General features: G+C 42.0%; 2 protein-coding genes and 1 long non-coding RNA gene across 3 annotated transcripts; 2 read left to right on the top strand and 1 right to left on the bottom strand.

Annotated features, from left to right (window-relative positions):
• Positions 1-265: 265 nt before the first annotated feature.
• Positions 266-2,233, bottom strand: LOC112229123 (glucose-dependent insulinotropic receptor). The gene is made up of 2 exons (XM_042309717.1): positions 1,612-2,233; positions 266-1,402 (listed from the first exon to the last, which is right to left on the bottom strand). Exons 1-2 carry the CDS (start codon positions 2,180-2,182, stop codon positions 708-710), a joined length of 1,266 nt encoding a protein of 421 aa, XP_042165651.1. The 5' UTR covers positions 2,183-2,233; the 3' UTR covers positions 266-707.
• A 2,308-nt stretch (positions 2,234-4,541) lies between these two features.
• LOC112228619 lies at positions 4,542-6,272 on the top strand. The gene is made up of 2 exons (XR_002950079.2): positions 4,542-5,048; positions 5,772-6,272. It is a non-coding gene; the product is annotated as an uncharacterized LOC112228619 (long non-coding RNA).
• A 7,833-nt stretch (positions 6,273-14,105) lies between these two features.
• On the top strand, positions 14,106-22,073 carry LOC112228620 (brain mitochondrial carrier protein 1). The gene is made up of 9 exons (XM_024394087.2): positions 14,106-14,266; positions 14,846-14,944; positions 15,458-15,596; positions 16,922-17,016; positions 19,602-19,687; positions 19,869-19,964; positions 20,167-20,291; positions 20,458-20,671; positions 21,233-22,073. Exons 2-9 carry the CDS (start codon positions 14,881-14,883, stop codon positions 21,272-21,274), a joined length of 861 nt encoding a protein of 286 aa, XP_024249855.1. The 5' UTR covers positions 14,106-14,266; positions 14,846-14,880; the 3' UTR covers positions 21,275-22,073.
• Positions 22,074-23,055: the final 982 nt, after the last annotated feature.

Genomic DNA, 23,055 nt, shown 5'->3' with positions numbered 1-23,055 from the left:
ATGTGGACTTATTTATCCTAAAAATAAGTGTTTATATGACAAGGAAGTGCTCATGAATGAATAATCAATCATCCAAGCATTCTATCATTTATTTTGAATAGCAACCACTCAAACAATAATATTCTACCTACCTCATATCAAGGTTGTATCATATATTTCCACTATGGTAATTTATGAGAAAATTATAAAGCAATTCTACATTGACATTGAGTTAATCCTTTGTAGGAAGTATTGGCAATAAAACACATTTCCCATGTACCTCCCTAGTGGAGGTAGCAATACACACTACTTTCCCAAGAAATTAAATACTTTGTCAATTTTTTTAAATATATAATCTCTGACTGATCAGGGAACAACCATTTGTACACACAAAAGCTGTTCCCCTTCAAAACACCTACACACCTCTCAGACACACACAGACAGTGAGGTTGATGAGAATGCAGAGAGGGACAAAGTGCATACTTGGCAGAGATAATATCAATTAGGTTAGTGGAGGAAACAGAGCAAAAAAAGCAAATAAGCCCATCTGTTCCATGGTTTAGGTTCCATGATGTCTCCACATCCATTATCTCACTCTGTTATTTTTTCCCCATTTGATTGATCTCGTCAGTTAGTTGCTGTCGCAAGACGTGACGTGAACTGTTTCTGCCAGAAATGGACAAAGCTCTATGCTGCCACATTAAGCATTTTCAAAATGTCTAAGTCATTCACAAGGGGGTTGAGGCAGAAAATGGTACAGTGTGGCCCTCTTCACTGGTGACCGTGGGAAAGGTGGGGTCGAGGCTCATGGCATCGTCCACAGATATAACAGTATGAGTGGGTATACGCAGCTCTGTCTGACATCTCTCACTAGCCTCTAACACGGCTGTGTTCCTGACCCTGTCCTTAACACAGCAGAAGAGGGCCCCAATCTGCAGCCGCACCTCCCTCTGCCAGCAGGCGTACACCAGAGGGTTGATGAGGGAGTTAGACAGCCCCAGCAGCCACAGGTCATTCTCCAGCACCTTGTACAACTCACAGTCCTCACACAGCACCTGCACTGCACACACCACAAAAAATGGGCACCAGCAGAGGGTGAAACAGCCCACCAGCAGAGCCACGGTCCTCAGGGCCTTGACGTGGCCCCAGTAGCGGCTGCGCTGGGGCAGCCTGGAGCCGGCCTGACGGGCCTGGCGGATCTGCCTCTGATGGCCGCAAGCTATCTTCAGAATGTCCAGGTAGAAGTAGGTGAAGACAGAGAGGACGGGGAAGAAGACGGCACAGAACACCACAATGATGCCCTTGGGACGGATGACAGAGAAGAAGGTGCAAAGGCTGCTGCTTTCAAAGTCTCCCTGCTGGAGCTGCCATGCCATGCCTGTGGAGCAGAGGGGAATAATAAATGTTCTATATTTATAGTATTTTGAATATTCAAATTAAAGTAATGATGTTCGTTATCAAGTTGATCAACAATCAGTGTTGGGGTCAATTAAATTCCAATTTAGTCAATTCAGGAAGCACATTGAAATTCACAAATTGAGTCTCAGCTTATCCCCCTGAATTGAAATGTAACCCTGTTGTTAGGGACATGTGTCCCCTCTGAAATAAGATAATTGAGGTTAGTTGTTCTACCTGGTAGGAAGCCAACGGTGAGGGATACCATCCAGAGCGCTACCAGGGCCCCAGTCACGGTCCACCTCCCAGTGAGCTGGGAGTAGCGCAGCGGCAGCTTGATGGCCACGTAGCGGTCCAGAGAGATCAGGAACATGGACAAGATGGACGCAGTTGAGGGGGAGATGATGAAGGCCATGCGGAGTAAACACTTGGTCTTCTGTGTGGAGTGCATCAGGAGTAGCGGTTGAGTAATTGGAATAGTTCCATTGTTCACAGTATTGTAATTTTGAAAAACGTCTGTGACAATGCCAGTGATAGCCAGGCCCACCAGGATATCTGCCAGGGCCAGGTTGAGCACGAAGCACCAGCTCTGACTGCCCTTCCTGCACATCAGCTGAAAGAGAGCAGCCACCACCAGTAGGTTGGTGGAGATGATGAGGAGAGAGGCCACACTCAGGACCCATCCCATCATTTCTGGTGTCATGAAAGTGTATACAACAGGGGTTAGTATGAGTCTCACACCTGGCAACATGGCAGTGAGGTTGGCACCCGACTCTCCCATCCAGCCTGTCTTATTGTAAGCTGCCATTGAGTCCTTTACAAGATCTAAGTCGTTTATATCTGAGAGATCCCCCCCCAAAACAAATAAATTATATCAACCAACATCCACTCCTTCTGTGGTATATTGGTATCCAAATACCAATTTTTTTCCTCCTTGAACTGTACTTAATGTTTCTCTGTCAAACTCCTTGTATAACAGAAAGAAATTCCACAACGATAACCTGAGCTATTAAGTAAAAAGCTCTTTAGGAAAAAATGAAGAATGTTCAATGGGTACTCATCCACTCCCGATGTGCCTTTGCTCCTCAGAGGGCAAAGTATCTCCCCTCCTCTCTCGTCTGTAGCTGTGGTTCCTCTGCATCCGACCCTTGTCCAGCTTGCTCTCTGGTTATCATCCCAGTCCCCTCAGAGAGTCCCTGGTGCAGACATCCGGGATGACTGGGCCATTTTCCACAAGGGTTCACCACAACCACTGAATCTGGGTTAATGACAGTAGTCTGCAGTACAAACATCAACACTACACTACACTAAGATAGATCTGCTTTTGATACCATTTGTATATTTATCATAAAGTCATTAGTGATTTTATTTTTGCCCATCCATTGATGTCAATAATTAGGGCAGTAAGGAAAGAGAGGAAGAGTTTTCTGTGGCATGTCTCTTGGGAAGACCCATCTGCTTTGGGAAGACCCATCTGGCAGTTGTCTGTAGACTAATATGTGGGTCCTTTAGAAAACACACAGAATTTAAAAAAAAGTCAAAATCAAGGCACAAAAGAAAAAATAACCATCTACTCCCACTTACAGTACTATAATCAATAAAGACTATCTGCTGTCTTGGCTCCTCTAGTGTCTAAAATGAGTTTCAGAAAAAAGGAGGTATAGAAGGAATTTTCATCTTGAGAAGCCTCTTCATCTTGACACACAACCCTTAACATTCACAGTGCTGTGCTGTGCTGTGACTAACCACTGTATCTGTGGCTCATCAGTGGCTCATCATGGCTAAGTGTTTTATGTATGTATTTATACAGCTCTAAACAAACTGAGAGGCAAAATACACAATAGGGAGAAAGAAAGAGAGAGAAAGTGTATATTTGCCAGACAGGATGACGTGAATCTCCCTGCATGTACAGTATACTGTATGTTATCAGTCAACTACTTCTGTTTTACGTATGGGAAGCATTGCTTTGGGAGACAAATCTACCCTGCTTAAATTACTACCCAACTTCCTCATAAGTGTATGCATTTACACTCTCTTCTCTCTCTCTCTGTAACTATTTCTGAACTTCCTGCTGCTCGTTTTAACCCTCAGCAACAACAACCCAACCAGGTCAGTCCAAACAATATCACCAGGGTCTCATCAAATACAGATTTTGACATTATCCATCATAGTCTGCTGCTGGAAAAACGTATGTGTTGTCGCTCGCACCTTAACATTGTCAAAACTAGTGCCTGTAGAACCTGCCTTGTTAAGAATGCAGTGTATCACTTTATTATGGACAAACTTCTCCCCATTTTAGCTACTACTGCATCAATATGTTTTGACCATGACAGTTTTACCTATATTTAACTAGGCAAGTCAGTTAAGAACAAATTCTTACTTTCAATGACAGCCTAGGAACAGTGGGTTAACTGCCTTGTTCAGGGGCAGAACGACAGATTTGTACTTTGTCAGCTTGGGGATTTGAACTTGCAACCTTTACTAGTTCACCGCTCTAACCACTAGGCTATGCTGCCACCCCAATCTAGGGTTACTCCAAAAAAAGACTAAAGAAAATTGCAATTGGCTCAGAACAGGGCAGCATGGCTGGCCCTTGGATGTACAAAGAGAGCTAATATTAATTAATATGCATGTCAATCTGTCCTGGCTCAAAGTGGAGGAGAGATTGACTTCATCACTACTTGTATTTATGAGAGGTAGTGACATGTTGGATGCACCGAGCTGTCTGTCTAAACTCCTGGCACACAGCTGGGACACCCATGCATACCCCACAAGACATGCCACAAGAGGTCTCTTCACAGTCCCCAAGTCCAGAACAGACTACGGGAGGCACACAGTACTACATAGAGCCATGACTACATGGAACTCTATTCCTCATCAAGTAACTAATGCAAGCAGTAAAATTAGATTTAAAAAGCAGATTAAAAAAACACCTTATGGAACAGAGGGGACTGTGAAGCAACACAAACATAGGCACAGACGCATGCACACACACACACAATAACATACGCACTATGCACACACATACACATGGATTTAGTACTGTCGATATGTGGTAGTGGTGGAGTAGGGACCTGAGGGCTCACAGTGTGTTGTGAAATCTATGAATGTATTGTAATGTTTTTAAAATTGTACAAACTCCTTAATTTTGCTGGACCCCAGGAAGAGTAGCTGCTTCCTCGGCAGCAGCTAAGGGGGATCCATAATAAATACAAAAATACAAATACATAGTGATCTTTTCATGTAGAGTAAAGATCCCCTTTTGATTACAAAGGGGAAAAAAACAATAATCTCTGGCTCCCACAGACATACAATGTGGGAATGTTATTCATCCCTACTAGACCTTTCAGTGCCATTCAAAACTTCTGTTGGTCAGCAGTAATTGTGCCCACTGTCCCTGTACCAGTAGTCATTCTCACCCTATTTACGCTTAGCACTGCCCACTCCTCACCTACGGGTTGCCTTGGCCAGAAGCATCTTCAAGGTGTTATTATTCTTTGAATAGACTACCTCCTGTCTTGGGCTTGACCTCTGAAGCTGACCTGAGATTCCTCTGTACTGAAGATGACTTTAAAGAGACGACTGCTGTCCATTTTGTTGTGTTGTGTCTACTGTGTCGCTTCGCTCTTCTGCTTGAACCCCAACCGCAACAACTGTGGCTCCATCAGCGCTCGGTGAGTCTGTGTCAATATGTGTGTGTGTATTTCAGTGTATATGTGTGTTTGCCTGTATGTTTGTATTTGTGTGAGGGGCAGAAATGTCTTAGTCATGATGGTGTGTGTAATTGTGTTAATGTCTTATCTGTTTATCTGAGGGTAATTTGCAAAAATCTGAGGTAGTGGCATGTCTTCTGTTCTGTATGTGTTGCCGTACCTTTACTTGCTTGATAGAGAATGAAATACATACAGTATAACAATATGGGATGTAAAAAGAAGATGGAATATGTGGCTACTGAGTTACTGTTTCCCATGTCTTAAAAGACTCACGGTTAGGGTCATATTAGGCGGCAGGTGGCCTGTGGTTAGAGCGTTAGGCCAGTAACTGGAAGGTTCCTGGTTTGAATACCTAAGTTTAAAAAATGGTTGATGTAACTTTGAGCAAGGTACTTTACCCAATTTGCTCCAGGGGTGCCATACTGCTATGGCTGACCCTGTAAAACAACACATTTCACTGTACTGATCTGGTGTATGTGACAATACAACATCTATTTTATATTATATTTTTTATTTGGGTTATTAGAGTAATTATTCATAAAATAATGAATAGATTTATAATGAAGTAATCTTTGCTCAATATTTACTACAGCATGTTAAACAGAATCTTGGCTTGAACAATTTGCTGTGTTTGGCACCACTCACTGCCCATGTCTTTTGTGTTCTTTTGACAAACCATTTTAGGAATCTCATGACAGTTGCCCAGCAGCTGTACCAACGAGTCATGAGGCTAATGCGCACCACTCTCTGATCCTATGGAACCGGAGTTGAGTCCCTCAACACTAATCATCACCAGGACTGAGACACTCTCCTGCCTTACCCTGTCCATACAATGGAGATGACCTGCAGAGCACCTGCCATCGACAGAGCAAGAGGACGAAAAGCTCTCATTGCAGTTCACCGTAATAAAGCAGGAGATAGTTTTAAAAAATGTCAATGTTTTATTGATGCAAATAGATTTTGTTGAGATCCTAGTGGGCCTTCACTGCATAAGCGTTGTGTTAGTGCCCCGATTTCCCTGCATTATAATGTAAGTGCTGGAAAAGCCGTTTGCAGGATAATTCAAAGATATCATTCATTTCATGCCCTCTTGTGGAAAACTGATCAGTTATTTCTGCATGATAAAAAAAATGTATGCTTTCAGTGAGCTTCAATGCTATCCCTGGACATGGAAAATATTCCCAGCTGGAATTGATGTGATTGAGTTTAGTTAAATCTACTACATGAATGCATATAGTGCAGTATGTCTTCATAGAATAATACGAAAAAATGTTCCTTGTGCAAATTATGGGAAGATAGGCTGTTTAATAAATTTGTACCACTTGATTAGCTAAATGTTATAACAGTTGAGTCTCTTGTAATTAATGCTGTATCAAAACTGATATAATAAACTTTACATTTGTTTTTCAATTGACAGTTTATTTTTTATACGCCTATATGTTGAAAATATGTATTTTCTAGACGTTGACATCACGCGCATTTCAGATACTGAATGAAATGTTAGAAGATGTCTTTTCTTGACGTCGAAAATATGTCTTGTACTGATGTCGAAAATATGTCTTATACGGACGTAGGTATTTAGGTATAAAATAGGTATTTTTTTTATACCTTTCCGTATTTAAACTGCTATACATTCTCAATGAAGTAAGCATTATATCCCAATAATAATTTTTCATGCCTCTTAAAACTTCTTGGTGCACCCATCCCGTTAGTGTGATCATTTTCGTCAACATCCCCTGAATTGCAGAGCGCCAAATTCAAAGTAAATTACTAAACATAATTTATTTTCATGAAATCACAAGTGCAATATAGCAAAACACAGCTTAGTTTGTTTTTAATCCACCTGGCGTGTCAGATTTCAAAAAAGCTTTTAGGCGAAAGCAAACCAAGCGTTTATGTAAGGACATCTCTCTCAGCAGACAAAACATTACAAACAGCTAGCAGCAAAGTAGATTAGTCACGAAAGTCAGAAAAGCAATAAAATGAATCGCTTACCTTTGATGATCTTCGGATGTTTGCACTCACGAGACTCCCAGTTACACAATAAATGTTCCTTTTGTTCCATAAAGATTTTTTTTTCTCCAAAAACCTCCATTTGGTTGGCGCGTTATGTTCAGAAATCCACAGGCTCGAGCGGTCACTACGGGGCAGACGAAAATTCCAAATAGTATCTGTAAAGTTCATAGAAATATGTCAAACGTTTTTTATAACCAATCCACAGGTTGTTTTTACAATAAATAATCGAAAATATTTCAACCGGACCGTAGCTTTTTCAATAGGAGAGAGAGAGAAAATGTCTGCTCCAAGCTGCTCGCACATGCAAAACTCTGCTGGCACCCAGCAATCCACTGACGCGATGTGATCTTTCTCACTCATTTTTCAGAATAAAAGGCTGAAACTATGTCTAAAGACACCATGTGGAAGCCATAGGAAAAGGAATCTGGTTGATATCCCTTTAAATGGAGGGAAGGAATGCAATGGAACAGGGAGCTTTCAAAATAGGAGGTACTTCCTCTTTGGATTTTCCTCAGGTTTTCGCCTGCAATATCAATTCTGTTATACTCACAGACAATATTTTGACAGTTTTGGAAACTTTAGAGTGTTTTCTATCCTAAGCTGACAATTATATGCATATTCTAGTTTCTGGGCCTGAGAAATAGGCAGTTTTATTTGGGTACTTTTTTCATTATTCATCAAAATACTGTCCCCTACACTCAACAGTTAATAAGAAAGAGGAGCAAACTGACGATTGCAACATAATATTTAGTATTGTTCTCATCTGTCACTTACGTTAGCTTTTTCAAAAGCTTTTAAACTGATAGCAATAACATTCAAAGTAGTACATTATACAGAATAAACCAACAGACCACTTCAACAACAATAACATTCTGAGTAACGGTTACAGATGTATTCTTTCTTGCTCTGACTGTGATACAGTACATTGTTGTTTAACTATCATAGTTGAATGTACTGACTGTAATTCACTCTGGATAAGAGCGTTTGCTGAATGACCAAAATGTAAATGTAAAAACAAACACTTGCAATGCATGCAGGGTATTATTTGAATAAACTCCGCCCCAAAACAAGTACAAATTTGGCAGGTGTGGACCAGATCCAAATCTGAATGAATCACAGACGTCTAGGCTATGTTTCACAAGATTGAACATCCCATTACAGTACAGCACACTTTAGTACAGTAGAGCACAGTAGAACACAGAAGCGTACAGTACAGTACAGTATGATACGGTACAATACAGTTTTATTCAGTAAAGTAGAGTACAGTACATTACAGTTTAATTTAGTACAGTAGAGTACATTAGAGTAAAGTAGGGTACAATACAGTACACTATATTTTACTTTACTTGATTGTACTGTATTCTACTCTACTGTACTATACTCTACTTGTCTTTACTGTACTGTAATGTACTGTACTCTGCCGTGCTTTACTGTACTGTGCTATCCAAACTTGTGAAACATTTATATCTATGATTGGTTTAGATTTTTGACCAATTATATAGTCTATGTTTGGGCTAAATCAAGGCCGGTCTGGACCAAATCTGAACGTCTATGTTTGGGCCAAATATAGAGCGGTCTGGGGACATTGAAACCAAGGCCAGTCTGGAAAAGACAAACAAACAAAAGACAGAGGACCAAAACAAAGAAGTGGCCTGACGTCACATGCTTAGTGGGTTTCCCTCACAATATGATTTATATTTACCTAGTGCTACATGATAGGTGGGGAGGGGGGATGGGAATTTGGAGTAGGAAGGTGGGTGTTTGGAAGGGCAAAGTGGGATCCGTTTCAGGAGCTGAGTGAGCAGGTGATGGCTCGGGTGGATAGAAGTGGGGATGTGGATATTATGAATAACTGGGTGAGAAACGCTTTAGTGGGGGCAGGTACTGATACTATACCTAAGAGTTCAGGGAGGAGGAGGAGGAGGAGGAGGAAAGCAGTCCCATGGTGGACGGAGGAGTGTGGGGAAATGGTGAGGAGTAGGAACAGGGCATTTAGAGTACTGAATTCTGATTCAGTATTTTCAGGCCCATGCCCTGGTGTGGAGAACTATCCTTCAGGCAAAGAGGTCATGTTGGCGTCGGTTCTGTGACACCATTGGAAGGACGACACCTGTGGGAGAAGTGTGGGGGATGATTAATAGGATGAGTGGGGTGAGAAGGGAGTGGGATTATCCAGTGTGGCTGTAACAGATGAAGAGAAGGCAGAGATGAATGCCAAAACGTTTTTCCAAGTGCCTTGCTCAGCAAATTTATCAGAGGAGGGGCAGAGGGGGAGAAAGAGAGAGGAGCAACCTGGAGTGCTGGATAGGAGTGAGGGTGTAAATGCATGCCCATCTTTTTTTCATTTTGTTTTACCCCTTTCTTCCCCAATTTCTTGGTATCCAATTGGTAGTTATGTCTCATTGCTGTAACTCCCGTACAGACTCGGGAGAGGTGAAGGCCGAGAGCCGTGCATCCCCCGAAACACAACCCAAGCGCAGCTAGCACTGCGATGCAATGCTTTAGACCACTTCACCACTCGGGAGGCCCATGTGACCCTAAGTGCTGAGGCCCTGGGTAAGGCATTGGTGTTGTACACAGAGTGTGGGAGGAGGGGAAACTACCAGGCAGCTGGAAGGAGGCAGTAGTGTTACCAAAGCTATCGGCCAATAGCTTTAACATCACATGTATGTAAGATTATGGAATGGATGATTACGGAGAGGCTAACTTACTTCCTGGAGAGCAGGGGGCTAGTATCGCCACATCAGAGTGGGTTCAGGAAGGGGAGGGGAACTATGGACCCAGTGATCTACTTAGAAGCAGAGGTCAGGAAGGCTCAGGTGAACAAGGAGACTGTTGTAGCTGTCTTTTTTGATGTGGAGAAGGTGTATGATGTGGAAGGAGGGATTGTTAATCAAGCTTGATATTATGGGGGTAGGAGGAAGAATGTACAACTGGATAAAGGATTTCCTGTTTGGAAGGTCTATCCAGGTGAGGGTAGAGAAGTCTCTATCAGGCAGCTACCTGGTGGATAACGATACACCGCAGAGGCGCTTGATTAGTCCTCTGTTGTTCTCAATCATGATCAATGATGTTTACTCTCAGGTATGGCCGGATATTGGGAGGTCGTTATGTGCAGATGATGGGGCCTAATGGAAGAGTGAAAGAAATGTGCCATACATATTCAGGAAGGTACAGGAAGCAATTGAGCGGTGGGCGGTGGGCATTAATGTGGGGATTCAGGTTCTCTGTAGAGAAAACTCAGATAGTGTTCTTTACCAAGAGAAAAGTGAGAGATGAGGTACACTTGAGGTTATATGGGAGAAACTTGGAAAGGTTGGAGGCCTTCAGGTTCCTTGGAGTGTGCTTTGACACTAGGCTGACCTGGCAGAACACATTGAGAGAGTGGTGAGAAAGTGTAAGAAGGTGCAAAATGTGATGCACTGTCTGACGGGGAAGAAGTGGGGGGCTGGGCGTTCCTCATTCAGGACCATGTATGTTGTATTGATCCAATCTGTAATCAGTGGTGTAAAGTACTTAAGAAAAAATCATTTAAAGTACTACTTAAGTAGTTTTGGCGGGTATCTGTACTTTACTTTACTATTTATATTTTTGACAACTTTTACTTGTACCTCACTACATTCTTAAAGAAAATAATGTACTTTTTACTCCATACATTTTTAGGATTAGGAACGTTGTTTGAAATGTTTGGACCAAGTTTACAGGTAACTTATTAGATACTTTGTAGGCGAGTTGGAACCGGTGTATTTCTGAATCAAACGCACCAAATAAATTGACATTTTGCGGATATAATGAAGGAATTTATCGAACAAAAGGACCCCTTGTGATGTTTCTGGGACATTTTGGAGTGCCAACAGAAGAAGATCTTCAAAGGTAAGGCATGAATTATATCGTTATTTCTGATTTTTGTGTAGCACCTGCCTGGTTGAAATCTGATTTTCATGTGTTTGTATGCGGGGTGCTGTCCTCAGATAATCGCATGGTCTGCTTTTGCCGTAAAGCCTTTTTGAAATCTTACACTGTGGCTGGATTAACAAGAAGTTAAGCTGTATTTTGATGTATAACACTTGTATGTTTAATGAATTCTCATTATGAGTATTTCTGTTTTTGAATTTGGTGTGCTGCAATTTCACTGGATGTTGTCAAATCAATCCCGTTAACGGGAACCGAGCGGGAATGGGGGTGAAGGAATCCCTAAGAGGTTCTATTAAGGTATCTTTACTTTTACTCAAGTATGATAATTGGGTACTTTTCCCATCACTGTCTGTAATAGACTATGGCAGTATAGTGTATTGTTCAGCAGCCCGGACCTCATTGAAAAGGCTAGATGTCATACAGGGGAAAGGACCCAGAATATGTAGTGGGGTGTTTTGGATCTCCCCAGTGTCTGCACTACATGTTGAGATGGGGGATTTGCCTTTGCAGATTATGATACAGTAACTGGCAATTAATTCTTGGGTCAACCTACAGTGACATGGGGTGTCTCATCCTTTATAGGCATGTTGGGAACATGAGAGAGGACAGAACACAAGCTTTGGGTGGGTGGGTAGTACCCAGGCGAGGGAGATGAGACTGTAAGGAAGGGAGTTTAGTCCAACAGTAGCTATTCTGGTAAATCCACCATGGCTACTCCCGCCTCCAGTAGTTGATCTAGAAGTGTTGGAGAGCCTACGGAAAGATAGGGAGGGTGTTGATCCGTCTGGTTTGTTTAATAGACGTCTGGATACTGTGTATCAGGATTTTGTGGCCATTTGCACAGATAATTTACACAGGTCAAAAGATCCAAGGGCAGGACGTACTGGGTCAGCATTTGTAATGCAGGAATGTGGTGTGGTAAGTTGATGTACTGACTAAACAAGCACTTAGTAGTGGGGATGTTGATGTTGTAGTTTCAATGAGCAAGGCAGAGGCAACGAGCTTGATATGGACAGTGATGGTGCAGAGATGGCAGGAGCAGTGGACTAGAGATACTAAGGGCAGGCATTTATTTCAAGTACAGAGGAAAGTCAGGAAGGGGCAGAAGAGAGGAGGCTATTGTTACAAGATTAAGTGTGGGACACAGCCAGTTGAATAAGACTTTGAATGTGATAGGAAAGCATCCAACAGGAAAGTGTGATTATTGCCAGGAAACAAAGGCAGTGGAGCATGTATACAGTGTGGGCAATATGAGAGGGAAAGATATTGGCTGAGATTTTTTTTAATTTTTTTTATTTCACCTTTATTTAACCAGGTAGGCCAGTTGAGAACAAGTTCTCATTTGCAACTGCGACCTGGCCAAGATAAAGCATAGCAGTGTGAGCAGACAACACAGAGTTACACATGGAATAAACAATTAACAAGTCAATAACACAGTAGAAAACAAAGGGGGGAGTCTATATACAATGTGTGCAAAAGGCATGAGGAGGTAGGCGAATAATTACAATTTTGCAGATTAACACTGGAGTGATAAATGATCAGATGGTCATGTACAGGTAGAGATATTGGTGTGCAAAAGAGCAAGTAAATAAATAAAAACAGTATGGGGATGAGGTAGGTGAAAATGGGTGGGCTATTTACCAATAGACTATGTACAGCAGCAGCGATCGGTTAGCTGCTCAGATAGCTGATGTTTGAAGTTGGTGAGGGAGATAAAAGTCTCCAACTTCAGCGATTTTTGCAATTCGTTCCAGTCACAGGCAGCAGAGTACTGGAACGAAAGGCGGCCAAATGAGGTGTTGGCTTTAGGGATGATCAGTGAGATACACCTGCTGGAGAGCGTGCTACGGATGGGTGTTGCCATCGTGACCAGTGAACTGAGATAAGGCGGAGCTTTACCTAGCATGGACTTGTAGATGACCTGGAGCCAGTGTGTCTGGCGACGAATATGTAACGAGGGCCAGCCGACCAGAGCATACAGGTCGCAGTGGTGGGTGGTATAAGGTGCTTTAGTGGCAAAACGGATGGCACTGTGATAGACTGCATCCAGTTTGCTGAGTAGAGTGTTGGAAGCCATTTTGTAGATGACATCGCCGAAGTCGAGGATCGGAAGGATAGTCAGTTTTACTAGGGTAAGCTTGGCGGCGTGAGTGAAGGAGGCTTTGTTGCGGAATAGAAAGCCGACTCTTGATTTGATTTTCGATTGGAGATGTTTGATATGAGTCTGGAAGGAGAGTTTGCAGTCTAGCCAGACACCTAGGTACTTATAGATGTCCACATATTCAAGGTCGGAACCATCCAGGGTGGTGATGCTAGTCGGGCATGCGGGTGCAGGCAGCGATCGGTTGAAAAGCATGCATTTGGTTTTACTAGCGTTTAAGAGCAGTTGGAGGCATCGGAAGGAGTGTTGTATGGCATTGAAGCTTGTTTGGAGGTTAGATAGCACAGTGTCCAATGACGGGCCGAAAGTATATAGAATGGTGTCGTCTGCGTAGAGGTGGATCAGGGAATCGCCCGCAGCAAGAGCAACGTCATTGATATATACAGAGAAAAGAGTCGGCCCGAGAATTGAACCCTGTGGCACCCCCATAGAGACTGCCAGAGGACCGGACAGCATGCCCTCCGATTTGACACACTGAACTCTGTCTGCAAAGTAATTGGTGAACCAGGCAAGGCAGTCATCCGAAAAACCGGGATAAGAATATGGTGATTGACAGAGTCGAAAGCCTTGGCAAGGTTTTCGAGATCTAGTATGAGGGAGAAGGGGATACAGTAAATTAGTTTAAAGAGTATATTGAGTAGATTCAGTGGAGGCTGCAGAGGAAGACAACTCATAATAATGGCTGGAAAGGAGCAAATTGAATTCCATTTATTCTACTCCAGTCATTACCACGAGCCTGTTCTCCCCAATTAAGGTGCCACCAACCTCCTGTAATTGTGATCCTTTTTTAAGAGAAACGGGGCTGGCAGGTAGGATTTAGTTTCTCCCTGTCTCTGGCCCACACTCCAATACAGTAAGCGGCGGGAATGCACCGTAACGTTAGATGCCAACTGCCGATAAACCCCACGGAAAAGAAGAAACTTCCGGTGCCTCAGTTCCTGTTTCGGCGCAAGTGCACAAGAAATGGAAAGCTACTTAGCCAGATAACTTTTGTGATGTTTTTATTTTTATTGAGTTAACCCACTTGACGTCGAAGATATGAGATCAAAAATAAAATAACAGAGCACGACTTTTATTCACATTACAGGTAGGTGTCATTATATGGTTCTGCGCTTTGTTGAGGGTTTTCTAATTATTTATAGAACTGTTAACGTTAGCTAGCTAGCTAGCTGGTTGTTTGTTTGAATAATGCTAACATGCGGCGCTGCCGGCAGGCTCAGGCCAACAGATTCACAAAATTCCGTTGAGTTGACTGACATTTCAGATGACGGGGACTCACCTCTATATTTTTTAAGTGTTAACTGGTGCTAGCGTAATAATCAGATAATAACATGACATTGGGTCATCTCGGGGTGAAAATACTGAACGACATTGCTGTCACTCACGTTAACATTACACACAGTGGTGCGGGCGGGGAATGTAGCAACTAAAGCCAATTGAAATGCTATAAAATTCGATTGACTTAAATTGCAGCCAATAGAAATTCCCAACATTTGCGATGGCTCTTTCATGAATATTTGACTAGAGGGTATCCTTTCCGGTGCAATATTCTGTGACGCTGATTTTATGAGATCTCGTAGAGTAATTAGATCAGGTAGCACAATGTTAAATGATGTACGATTACAACAATTTATTTATTTGTATCTCGGTGGCCTGTTGTTTTTAGCGGGGCTCGATCAGGTAGAAGCGGCCACCACCGAAATGGCCAACCTGAACTGGAAACCGTTCATCTACGGAGGGATGGCTTCGATTGTCGCAGAATTCGGTACGTGATGCACCAAAACCTGTTCAGACTAATTTATTTTAATCATGCATTTTTTTCATTATTCTATTCCCACACACATTTAAGACTCATGTTTAGCTGCATTGAGAAGCACTCAGAGATTTGCAGCAGTCTTTCTTCTTGACTGATGGCGATGGCCCTGTATTATGGATGCTACATACAATTATTAATGATGGTGCTTCATTGGAGTAGATCTACAGAGACGCAATTGTGTGCAACCCCAAGCAATTCTATATTTACTTGTGTAACCTCTTAGATAAACTAACATAAATTATATTACACCTCCTTAGAAAAAAGCTAAACAATGCAACACCTACTTGCTGAAAGCAATCACATTGATTTGCATTGCATTCACTGCATTGTTAGTCCACCTCATTGCAGTGAGATACCTGATCTTAGTTACTGAGGGGTCACTTTGTCATTTCATTTAAATACTACCAGTGATCTCTGAACTAAACAATGTTGTCATGATGTTGTTGGTTGTTCTCCCCCCAGGTACGTTCCCCATAGACCTGACTAAGACGCGGCTGCAGGTGCAGGGCCAGTCCCAGTACATGGAGGTGCGCTACCGGGGCATGTTCCACGCCCTGTTTAAGATCGGCAAGGAGGAGGGCATCAAGGCACTGTACTCTGGGTGACCAAAAATAATATGGTTTACACATGTTAGCCTATACACATGGGGGGAAAAAAACAACATATTACAGTATTTGATATGGTGTGCTATAGTAGAACATATTCCCGTTTGGGCAGGGATTGACATTAAGGGTTTCCCTTTTGCCCGGGGCAAATTTTGTCAATAGATTTAATAGTTGTAGCTTTGTTTTAAGTAAATACCTGCAATCAACTTGTGCAGTACTTTAGGACATAAATCAAATCGGAATCTTCATTTTACCTGTCACATTATTTTACATTATGAAGCTTGACGTGGTTCCCCAGAACAGTTGACAGTCACGTGTTTGTATGTAAATAGCATAACGTGAGAAAGCGGGAGCTGGTGTCCAGCTGTGTATTGACGGGGTGTGTTTTTTATTGAAAGTTAATGTTTTAACAAAAAAACAGTAGCATGATCAGGGATGTGCAAATGTAGTTTTTCTTCACAGAAAACGTATTAGTGTAACACATTCGGCAGAAAATAGCTTCGTTTTCATCAGATGACAACAGAAGGGCTATTTGGCTGGCAGCCTTGTACATAGGCCTAAATTAGCTTTACAGTGAAAAAGCAATGTATTTTTTTGCAGTAAACAATGCATGGCAATCATATTTCTAATGTCTATAATAGAAAGAATATAGCCAGCTACATTTCCTAATGCCCCCTTGTGTACTAAGACGGTAATACCGTATATCCCGGTATGAGAGAAGGACGGTATGACGATATGAAAATCTAAATCTAACGGGTGCACTTTTCAACAAATGTTTAATTTGCAAGCATACACAGTGTCCAAGAGACTCATTTCTACCCTTGTAGAACACGCAATTGAACAGAATATTTTTCTTCTTAGTTAGATCATTATCATATAAACCTGCTCCACTATCCATTAACCTCAAGCCACTCTAATAGAACCTTCTCTCATTCTCAACTATTGACCTCTGAGCTACTGAAATGGAGTCTGGTCTTGTATGTGAGAGCGTGACTTTTTACAGGGAAAGTGGGCAGGTGCTTTCCCTGGGGGGGAAACGCTCTTCTTGGCTGTGGTTTTGATCAGGGGACAGCCTTTGAAATACCTGTTAGTCTAGAAACAATCTGAGATCGGAGTGACCAATGTGATAACAGCAATAGTCGTTAACTCAATTTACAAGAGAGTTGCAGGGAACCAAGCTTCCCAGGCAAAATACAAATGTCTGCCAATGTCTTGACAGTCCTGATGGAAAAGTAATGGGGTGTGAACGTTAGTCAAAAAGCTCTTCACTTGTTCATAAAATTGACACTCCCCGAAATGACTCCTGTCTTTCTCTGTGCAGGATCTCCCCAGCTCTCCTGAGGCAAGCCTCCTACGGGACCATCAAGATCGGGACCTACAACACACTCAAGAGGTTATTTGTGACCCATCCGGAAGGTGGGTTTCAATGACTCCCCACTGCTTTCTATCTCGCATCATTTTCTCTGTTTGCTCTTTCATTTTTTTTAATGATTGTTTTTGCCCTAAACATCCATCTATGACACCTGACAGCTGATGTAAGCAACAATGCATTGCATACATTAGTGCTGTCATAGGCAATGGCATTATTTTGTAATAAGGTACTCTCTTCTGTTTGCCTGGTGCCTTCTACAACTGTATAGACTTTTAGGCATGTTGTATAAAAACCGGGCATAAATCTGGAAGCATCATCAATGACAAGAAGTCAGTAGTAAGTAGTAATTAGAGAGTGACTGTGTGGGGTGGTGGTTGTGGGTCACACGTGAGGTTTGGTCGTATCTTGTGGCATCTACTTTTGCCCTCAGAATTATTTAACTTCAGTTGTTTATAATGTCAAGGATCTCCGACATGCACATGAAATCTGGCGACCCTTTTGTATGAGTACTGAACTGTATGTCCCAGCCAAATTCATGTAACGGACTGACCTTAACAACAGTCATACCAGGGCAGGACAATAAAGTCACCCTTTTACAGCCATGAGTTTGGAGGGAAGAGGTTAGCTGGCCAACCTGAAAGGGTAGAGGGGACAGCAGTCAGTACTTGTGACTTCACCATACTGTTAATTTGCACACACAAACAATCAACAGGGGTTTAAATAAAGCCTGTAATTTTGAAATGGGCCATTGCGTTGCTTCTTCTGAAGATCAGTGTTTTTTGTTATGTCTCTAGGCTTTCCAGTAGAGCTTATAGGGCGTTTTCTCATACTGTCATCAGCAAAAATAACAGTTTGGGATAACATGTTAAATACCTGTCTGGACAACCTGCATTGACGCAGATGTCTGAAAACACAGACCGAGAGTGCCTAACTGCCGTCACTAATGCCCAATATAAACAGGAGACTGGGAGCCTCCATTGCAACAGGGAACAAATCTCATCAGTTGTCTATTAATAGGTTTGCATTACATTAACCGGCGCCAACATGTATTCCCATATCACAGGAAGCAATCTCTACTGAGAGACTGAGTATTTACTGCACAAACAATTACAGGATTATTTGAACCTGCAGTAGACAGAGAAACGGAACCAAATGGAGTTTGAGAAGAGATTACCTAGTTAGTAGAGGGGTTGACACACTGATTTATCTGAGACTTAAGGATTTTCCATGCTCACCCAATGATGTGCAGCTCACTTGCCGGTGATGGCCAATGTGTTCGTGCCAAAAGCCTAAACCCTGTGTCTGTTATACTACTTTGTAAAACACTATTTGGAAGTTGATCAGATGTTTTGGTAGTCTACAGCAGACAGATTAGTCTTGTCTGTTCAGCAGGAGCCATTTACTTTCCAACCTGTGTTATTCCGCAATTGTATATGAAATGTTTTTGGAAAGCCCTTATTTGTATGCATGCTATTCACTGTCACATTTGCCGTGCGTTCCTGATCAGGCTATGCCTTGTTATTAGGCTACACACAATCGACAGACAGCTAGGCAATATTTTTTAAAGAAGCTATTGGTCCTATGTGGCAAAATTATAGGGCTTCTCATTGTATAGTAGGCTATTCTGAATTATTTCATTTCTTTCTGAACAGACAGCAGTTATTCATTCTTTGAACATTTTTATTTGAATTTTTATATTGCAAAAAGTGTCAATTATTTTTCATACCACGAGAGGTACTGGATCCGGCCAAATAGGTTCTGGAAAGAAATAGTCTAAAACGGAGAGGTGCCGGATCCTGTTCCGGCAGGATCCGGCTCAAATGAATCACTGGAATGGGGACTGCGTTATCTGTGATTGTGTTGTGAAGAGAAGACATCTCCTCTGCTGCTGTTGTGCTTCTTCACTCTGTATGCCTCACTCTGCCAGGTTGTGCGAATGTGTTTTGAATGCTTATTTTTGGTACAGGCTGTGGTTTGCCTGGTGTGGTGGTTGGGCGGGGGGATCCAGTGCCCGTTCTCCTGCCATAATTAACGGCACCAGGACCACACTAACTCTTGATCACATTGATCAAGGTTTCACTCTAACTATTGATCTAAACTTAATCCATCATTTCTTTCCTTCTCCTCTGTCTCTCTTACTTCCACTGTAGATTTGTTTTGTTTACCTGGTGACTTATAATGATAATTGTTTCTTGTCTTAACCCAAACTGTCATAATCACTAATAAATAAATCATAGTCCCCATTCCATTTCAAACTGTGTGCTGTAAGAGGGGCAGGGTGCAATTTCAATACAATAACAATATTATAGTAGTATGTTTTGAATGGTGACAAATCCAAATTGCAGAGGGTTCTAGTTAGTAGTCATTCTTTGACTTATTATGCTGTAATGAATAGGTTAATGGCTTTCTGTATGCTTTCTAATTCTCAAGACTTTCTGTCTGGAGTTGATTACTGCATGTTTGTCGACCTTTTAGATTTCATGTTCCCCTCTAAATGATCATTTGAAAGTCTCTTGTTCAGAATTATAGCCACTTGTTTTACGTTGCACCTACCTCTAGAATTTCTCTCTGTCTTTGTGTGTGTTTTGATGTGGAGGAGTAACTGGCTGTCTGTTCTTTTCCCTGACAGATGAGACTATGGTGATCAATGTGTTCTGTGGAGTGGTGTCTGGAGTCCTGTCCTCCTCTCTGGCCAACCCCACTGATGTTGTCAAGGTGAAAACGTGTAGATTGCAGAAAGATAGATACTGGACATTGCAGATAGTAATGTCATGAATAGAACTGACGTGACTCCTTTTTGTGTCAGAGAGGCATGTTTGAGGCATCTCATAATCTGAACGTCTCACAATGTTTTGCCCTGCTGAACGCAGGCCCTGATTTTCTATATTGTGTTCAGATCCGCATGCAGGCCCAGGGCAGTCTTTTACAAGGCAGCATGATGTCCAACTTCATAAACATCTACCAGACAGAGGGAACCCGTGGCCTGTGGAGGGTGAGTGGTGCCCCCTCGGTCACAAACATCAAACAGTGGCTCTGATCTGTCATCAAGATTTTTTTGTGTTTTTTATTTTCATGGAAGAGCTTTATTGTTTTGTAAGATTGTGACCCGTGAGTTTATTTATTTTTGGCTGTCTGAAGACGTTTGAGTGACTGGTACTCTCGGGTTGTTGTATTTATACTGTTGTCATCCTCAGGGCGTCATCCCTACAGCTCAGCGGGCAGCCATCGTAGTGGGAGTGGAGCTTCCTGTCTATGACATCACTAAGAAGCACCTCATCAAGTCTGGCACTATGGGAGACACCATACTCACACACTTTATGTGAGTTTAGACATTAATATTGTAAAATGCATATAAATATATCATTTTTGTTATTCCTAATGTACCGTCATATTCTCTGAGAAAGATAATCGAAAACCTAACAGTGAGTGTGTATATTATACACCTGAACCTCTGGCTTCTCCCACATCGGTCTCTCTGCCTGAAGTTCCAGTTTTACGTGTGGCCTGGCGGGGGCTCTAGCCTCCAACCCAGTGGATGTGGTGCGGACGCGTATGATGAACCAGCGAGTGCTGTCTGGGAACCCCATGTATAAAGGCACGCTGGACGGATTGATGCAGACCTGGAAGAATGAAGGATTCTTTGCCCTCTACAAGGGCTTCTGGCCCAACTGGCTGCGTCTGGGGCCATGGAACATCATTGTATCCTTTCCATCACTGGAATCAAAGTTCAAACCCACTGTGTTGCCAGCACTATTATCCAAATAACGGAGTCATCTGAACTCTGTCTCTCTGCATTCTATTAGGTCAGTTCAGTTTTGAGTATTTTAGACATCCAAGAACCATGCCTGGTAAAAGTAGGTGGACTTCAGCATTGCAGGACAAGTTGTCAGTTTGTTTTTGAGCTAATCTCCCTTTGGGAACTGGAGCATGTTCTAATTCTATCACCCTATTGTTGCTCAGAGGTTCAGAGAGAACAGCAGTGGAACGGAGAACTGTTGTCAGGTGTACAGCTTGTGTTATGGCACTCCTGTCCCCTTTCTCCTTGGCTACCAGTAGAGGGTGGCAAATTCTTACAGTGAAGCAAAATATGCAAGGAGGAACCTTGTTATATTTACAGTGATATTGTATAATACCATACAAAACGTACATTTTATTCAGATAAGTCTTATAAGTATTTGTGATTTTTGTATGGGCACAGACAATGTCATGATTGTACTTCAGGGCTGCCGCCATGTATTGTCCTTAACTAGAGCTCTTTAGTTCTTCATCACGTTTGAGCAGCTGAAGAAACTCCCCTTATAGTTGAACAGGGAGTGGACACTCCGTCGGACCAGAGTGTATCAGAGCGAGGGAAACACCCCAGCCCTGTGTCTTCATTTCATTCACAGTCCCTCCCTCGTCACACAATCTGAATGTGCATGCTCATCTAAGTTAAATATAATAATATTTATTATTTTTTTATACAACTTTTAATGTTTTTTAATTTATTTTTTAAACACTTCCTCATACTCATCAACCATCCTTGATGCCACTCCTGGCAGCTAAATTTTAGGATTGTAGCTGAGGACGGAAGCCTGTTTGGACCATAAGGTATTAGCTAGGTACGCTGACTGCCAGCTTGTTACCATTTTAAAGTGAGCTTGTGGGAAAAGGAGGAGGACTATCCTAGGCGGAACGGTAACTGGAGATCTACTTGAGCTTTTTTAGGGATGTGGAATAGGCCTCTGATTGTGTCTGACTAGTTTTTTAAACACATCTCTATACTGCATGGGATGTGCAAGAAAAGACCATGGCTGTTAAATGTATAGGATTGGGGTTTTGCCTGTGTGATCTGACGTTTAAATAATGTCTTCAATGTTTTGGGCAGGGCTAGCTAGAGGAGGATGTGATGCATGGCATGTTAACCGGGTTGTTATTGTCAGACAATTTATTCTCAATGACTTACCTGGGTAAGTAAAGGTCACAGTAGGTGCTGTTTAGTCTGTTAGAGGAACTCAGGACAACGGTGACCCACATGAAAAAATACTATACTATGGTTAAAATACATTGTAGTGTTTTTGCTGCCTTTACTGTAGTTTTGCTGACATTACTGTAATATTTAGTGCAGTGTTTTTGTGGTCTATAGTATACTGTAGTATTTACTATAGTATTTTACATTATACTAAAATATTCTATATTAAGTATTACAAATGATTAAGGTACACTGCAGTGTAGTATCGTATACTATAGTTTACTACAGAATTCTATAGTAAGTACTGCAGTATTCTATAGTAAACTAGTATTTTTTTAATGTGGGGAGACTATATGTATGTTTAGTAAGATGCGATGGGAATTTAGTCCAATGTTGAACCAAAGCCACTATTGGGTACCCGGAGAGTGACTTTGCTTTCTGTACATTTCACCACAACCCTTTTGTGTGAAGTAGAGGTGTCTGCTGTTGTCTGGAACACTAAACATGCACAGGAATGAAAACACTTTCTGGGACCTGCCTGGTTGTCATGGTGATTCCCATGAAAGTATACTGAACAAAAATATTCACACAACATGCAACAATTTCAAAGAGTTTGCTGAGGTACAGTTCATATACAGTTGAAGTTGGAAGTACATACACTCAGGTTGGAGTCATGAAAACTCGTTTTTCAACCACTCCACAAATTTCTTGTTAACAAACTATAGTTTTGGCAAGTCGGTTAGGACATCTACTTTGTGCATGACACAAGTCATCTTTCCAACAATTGTTTACAGACAGATTATTTCACTATCACAATTCCAGTGGGTCAGAAGTTCACATACACTAAGTTGACTGTGCCTTTAACCCCAAGCATACTTCCAAAGTTGTGGATAAATGACTTGAGGACAACAAAGTCAAGGTATTGGAGTGGCCATGACAAAGCCCTGACCTCAATCCTTTAGAAAATTTGTGGGCAGAAGTGAGAAAGCGTGTGTGAGTTAGGAGGCCTACAAACCTGACTCAGTTACACCAGCTCTGTCAGGAGGAATGGGCCAAAATTCACCCAACTTATTGTGGGGAGCTTGTGGAAGGCTACCCGAAATGTTTGACCTAAGTTAAACAATTTAAAGGC

The sequence above is a fragment of the Oncorhynchus tshawytscha genome, linkage group LG30, assembly GCF_018296145.1.
Source record: "Oncorhynchus tshawytscha isolate Ot180627B linkage group LG30, Otsh_v2.0, whole genome shotgun sequence".
Lineage (NCBI taxonomy): Eukaryota > Metazoa > Chordata > Actinopteri > Salmoniformes > Salmonidae > Oncorhynchus > Oncorhynchus tshawytscha.
The sequence above is the reverse complement of the archived record's forward strand: the minus strand, read 5'-3'. Positions and strand labels throughout refer to the sequence as shown.

Coding starts and splice junctions, on each gene's coding strand:
- LOC112229123 (XM_042309717.1), bottom strand. CDS start 2,182: ATGGCAGCTTACAATAAGACAGGCTGGATGGGAGAGTCGGGTGCCAAC. Junction 1,403..1,611: donor CACCGTTGGCTTCCTACCAG/GTAGAACAACTA, acceptor TTGAATATTCAA/AATACTATAAATATAGAACA.
- LOC112228620 (XM_024394087.2), top strand. CDS start 14,881: ATGGCCAACCTGAACTGGAAACCGTTCATCTACGGAGGGATGGCTTCG. Junction 15,597..16,921: donor ATCAAGGCACTGTACTCTGG/GTGACCAAAAAT, acceptor TTCTCTGTGCAG/GATCTCCCCAGCTCTCCTGA. Junction 19,688..19,868: donor ACCCCACTGATGTTGTCAAG/GTGAAAACGTGT, acceptor TATTGTGTTCAG/ATCCGCATGCAGGCCCAGGG.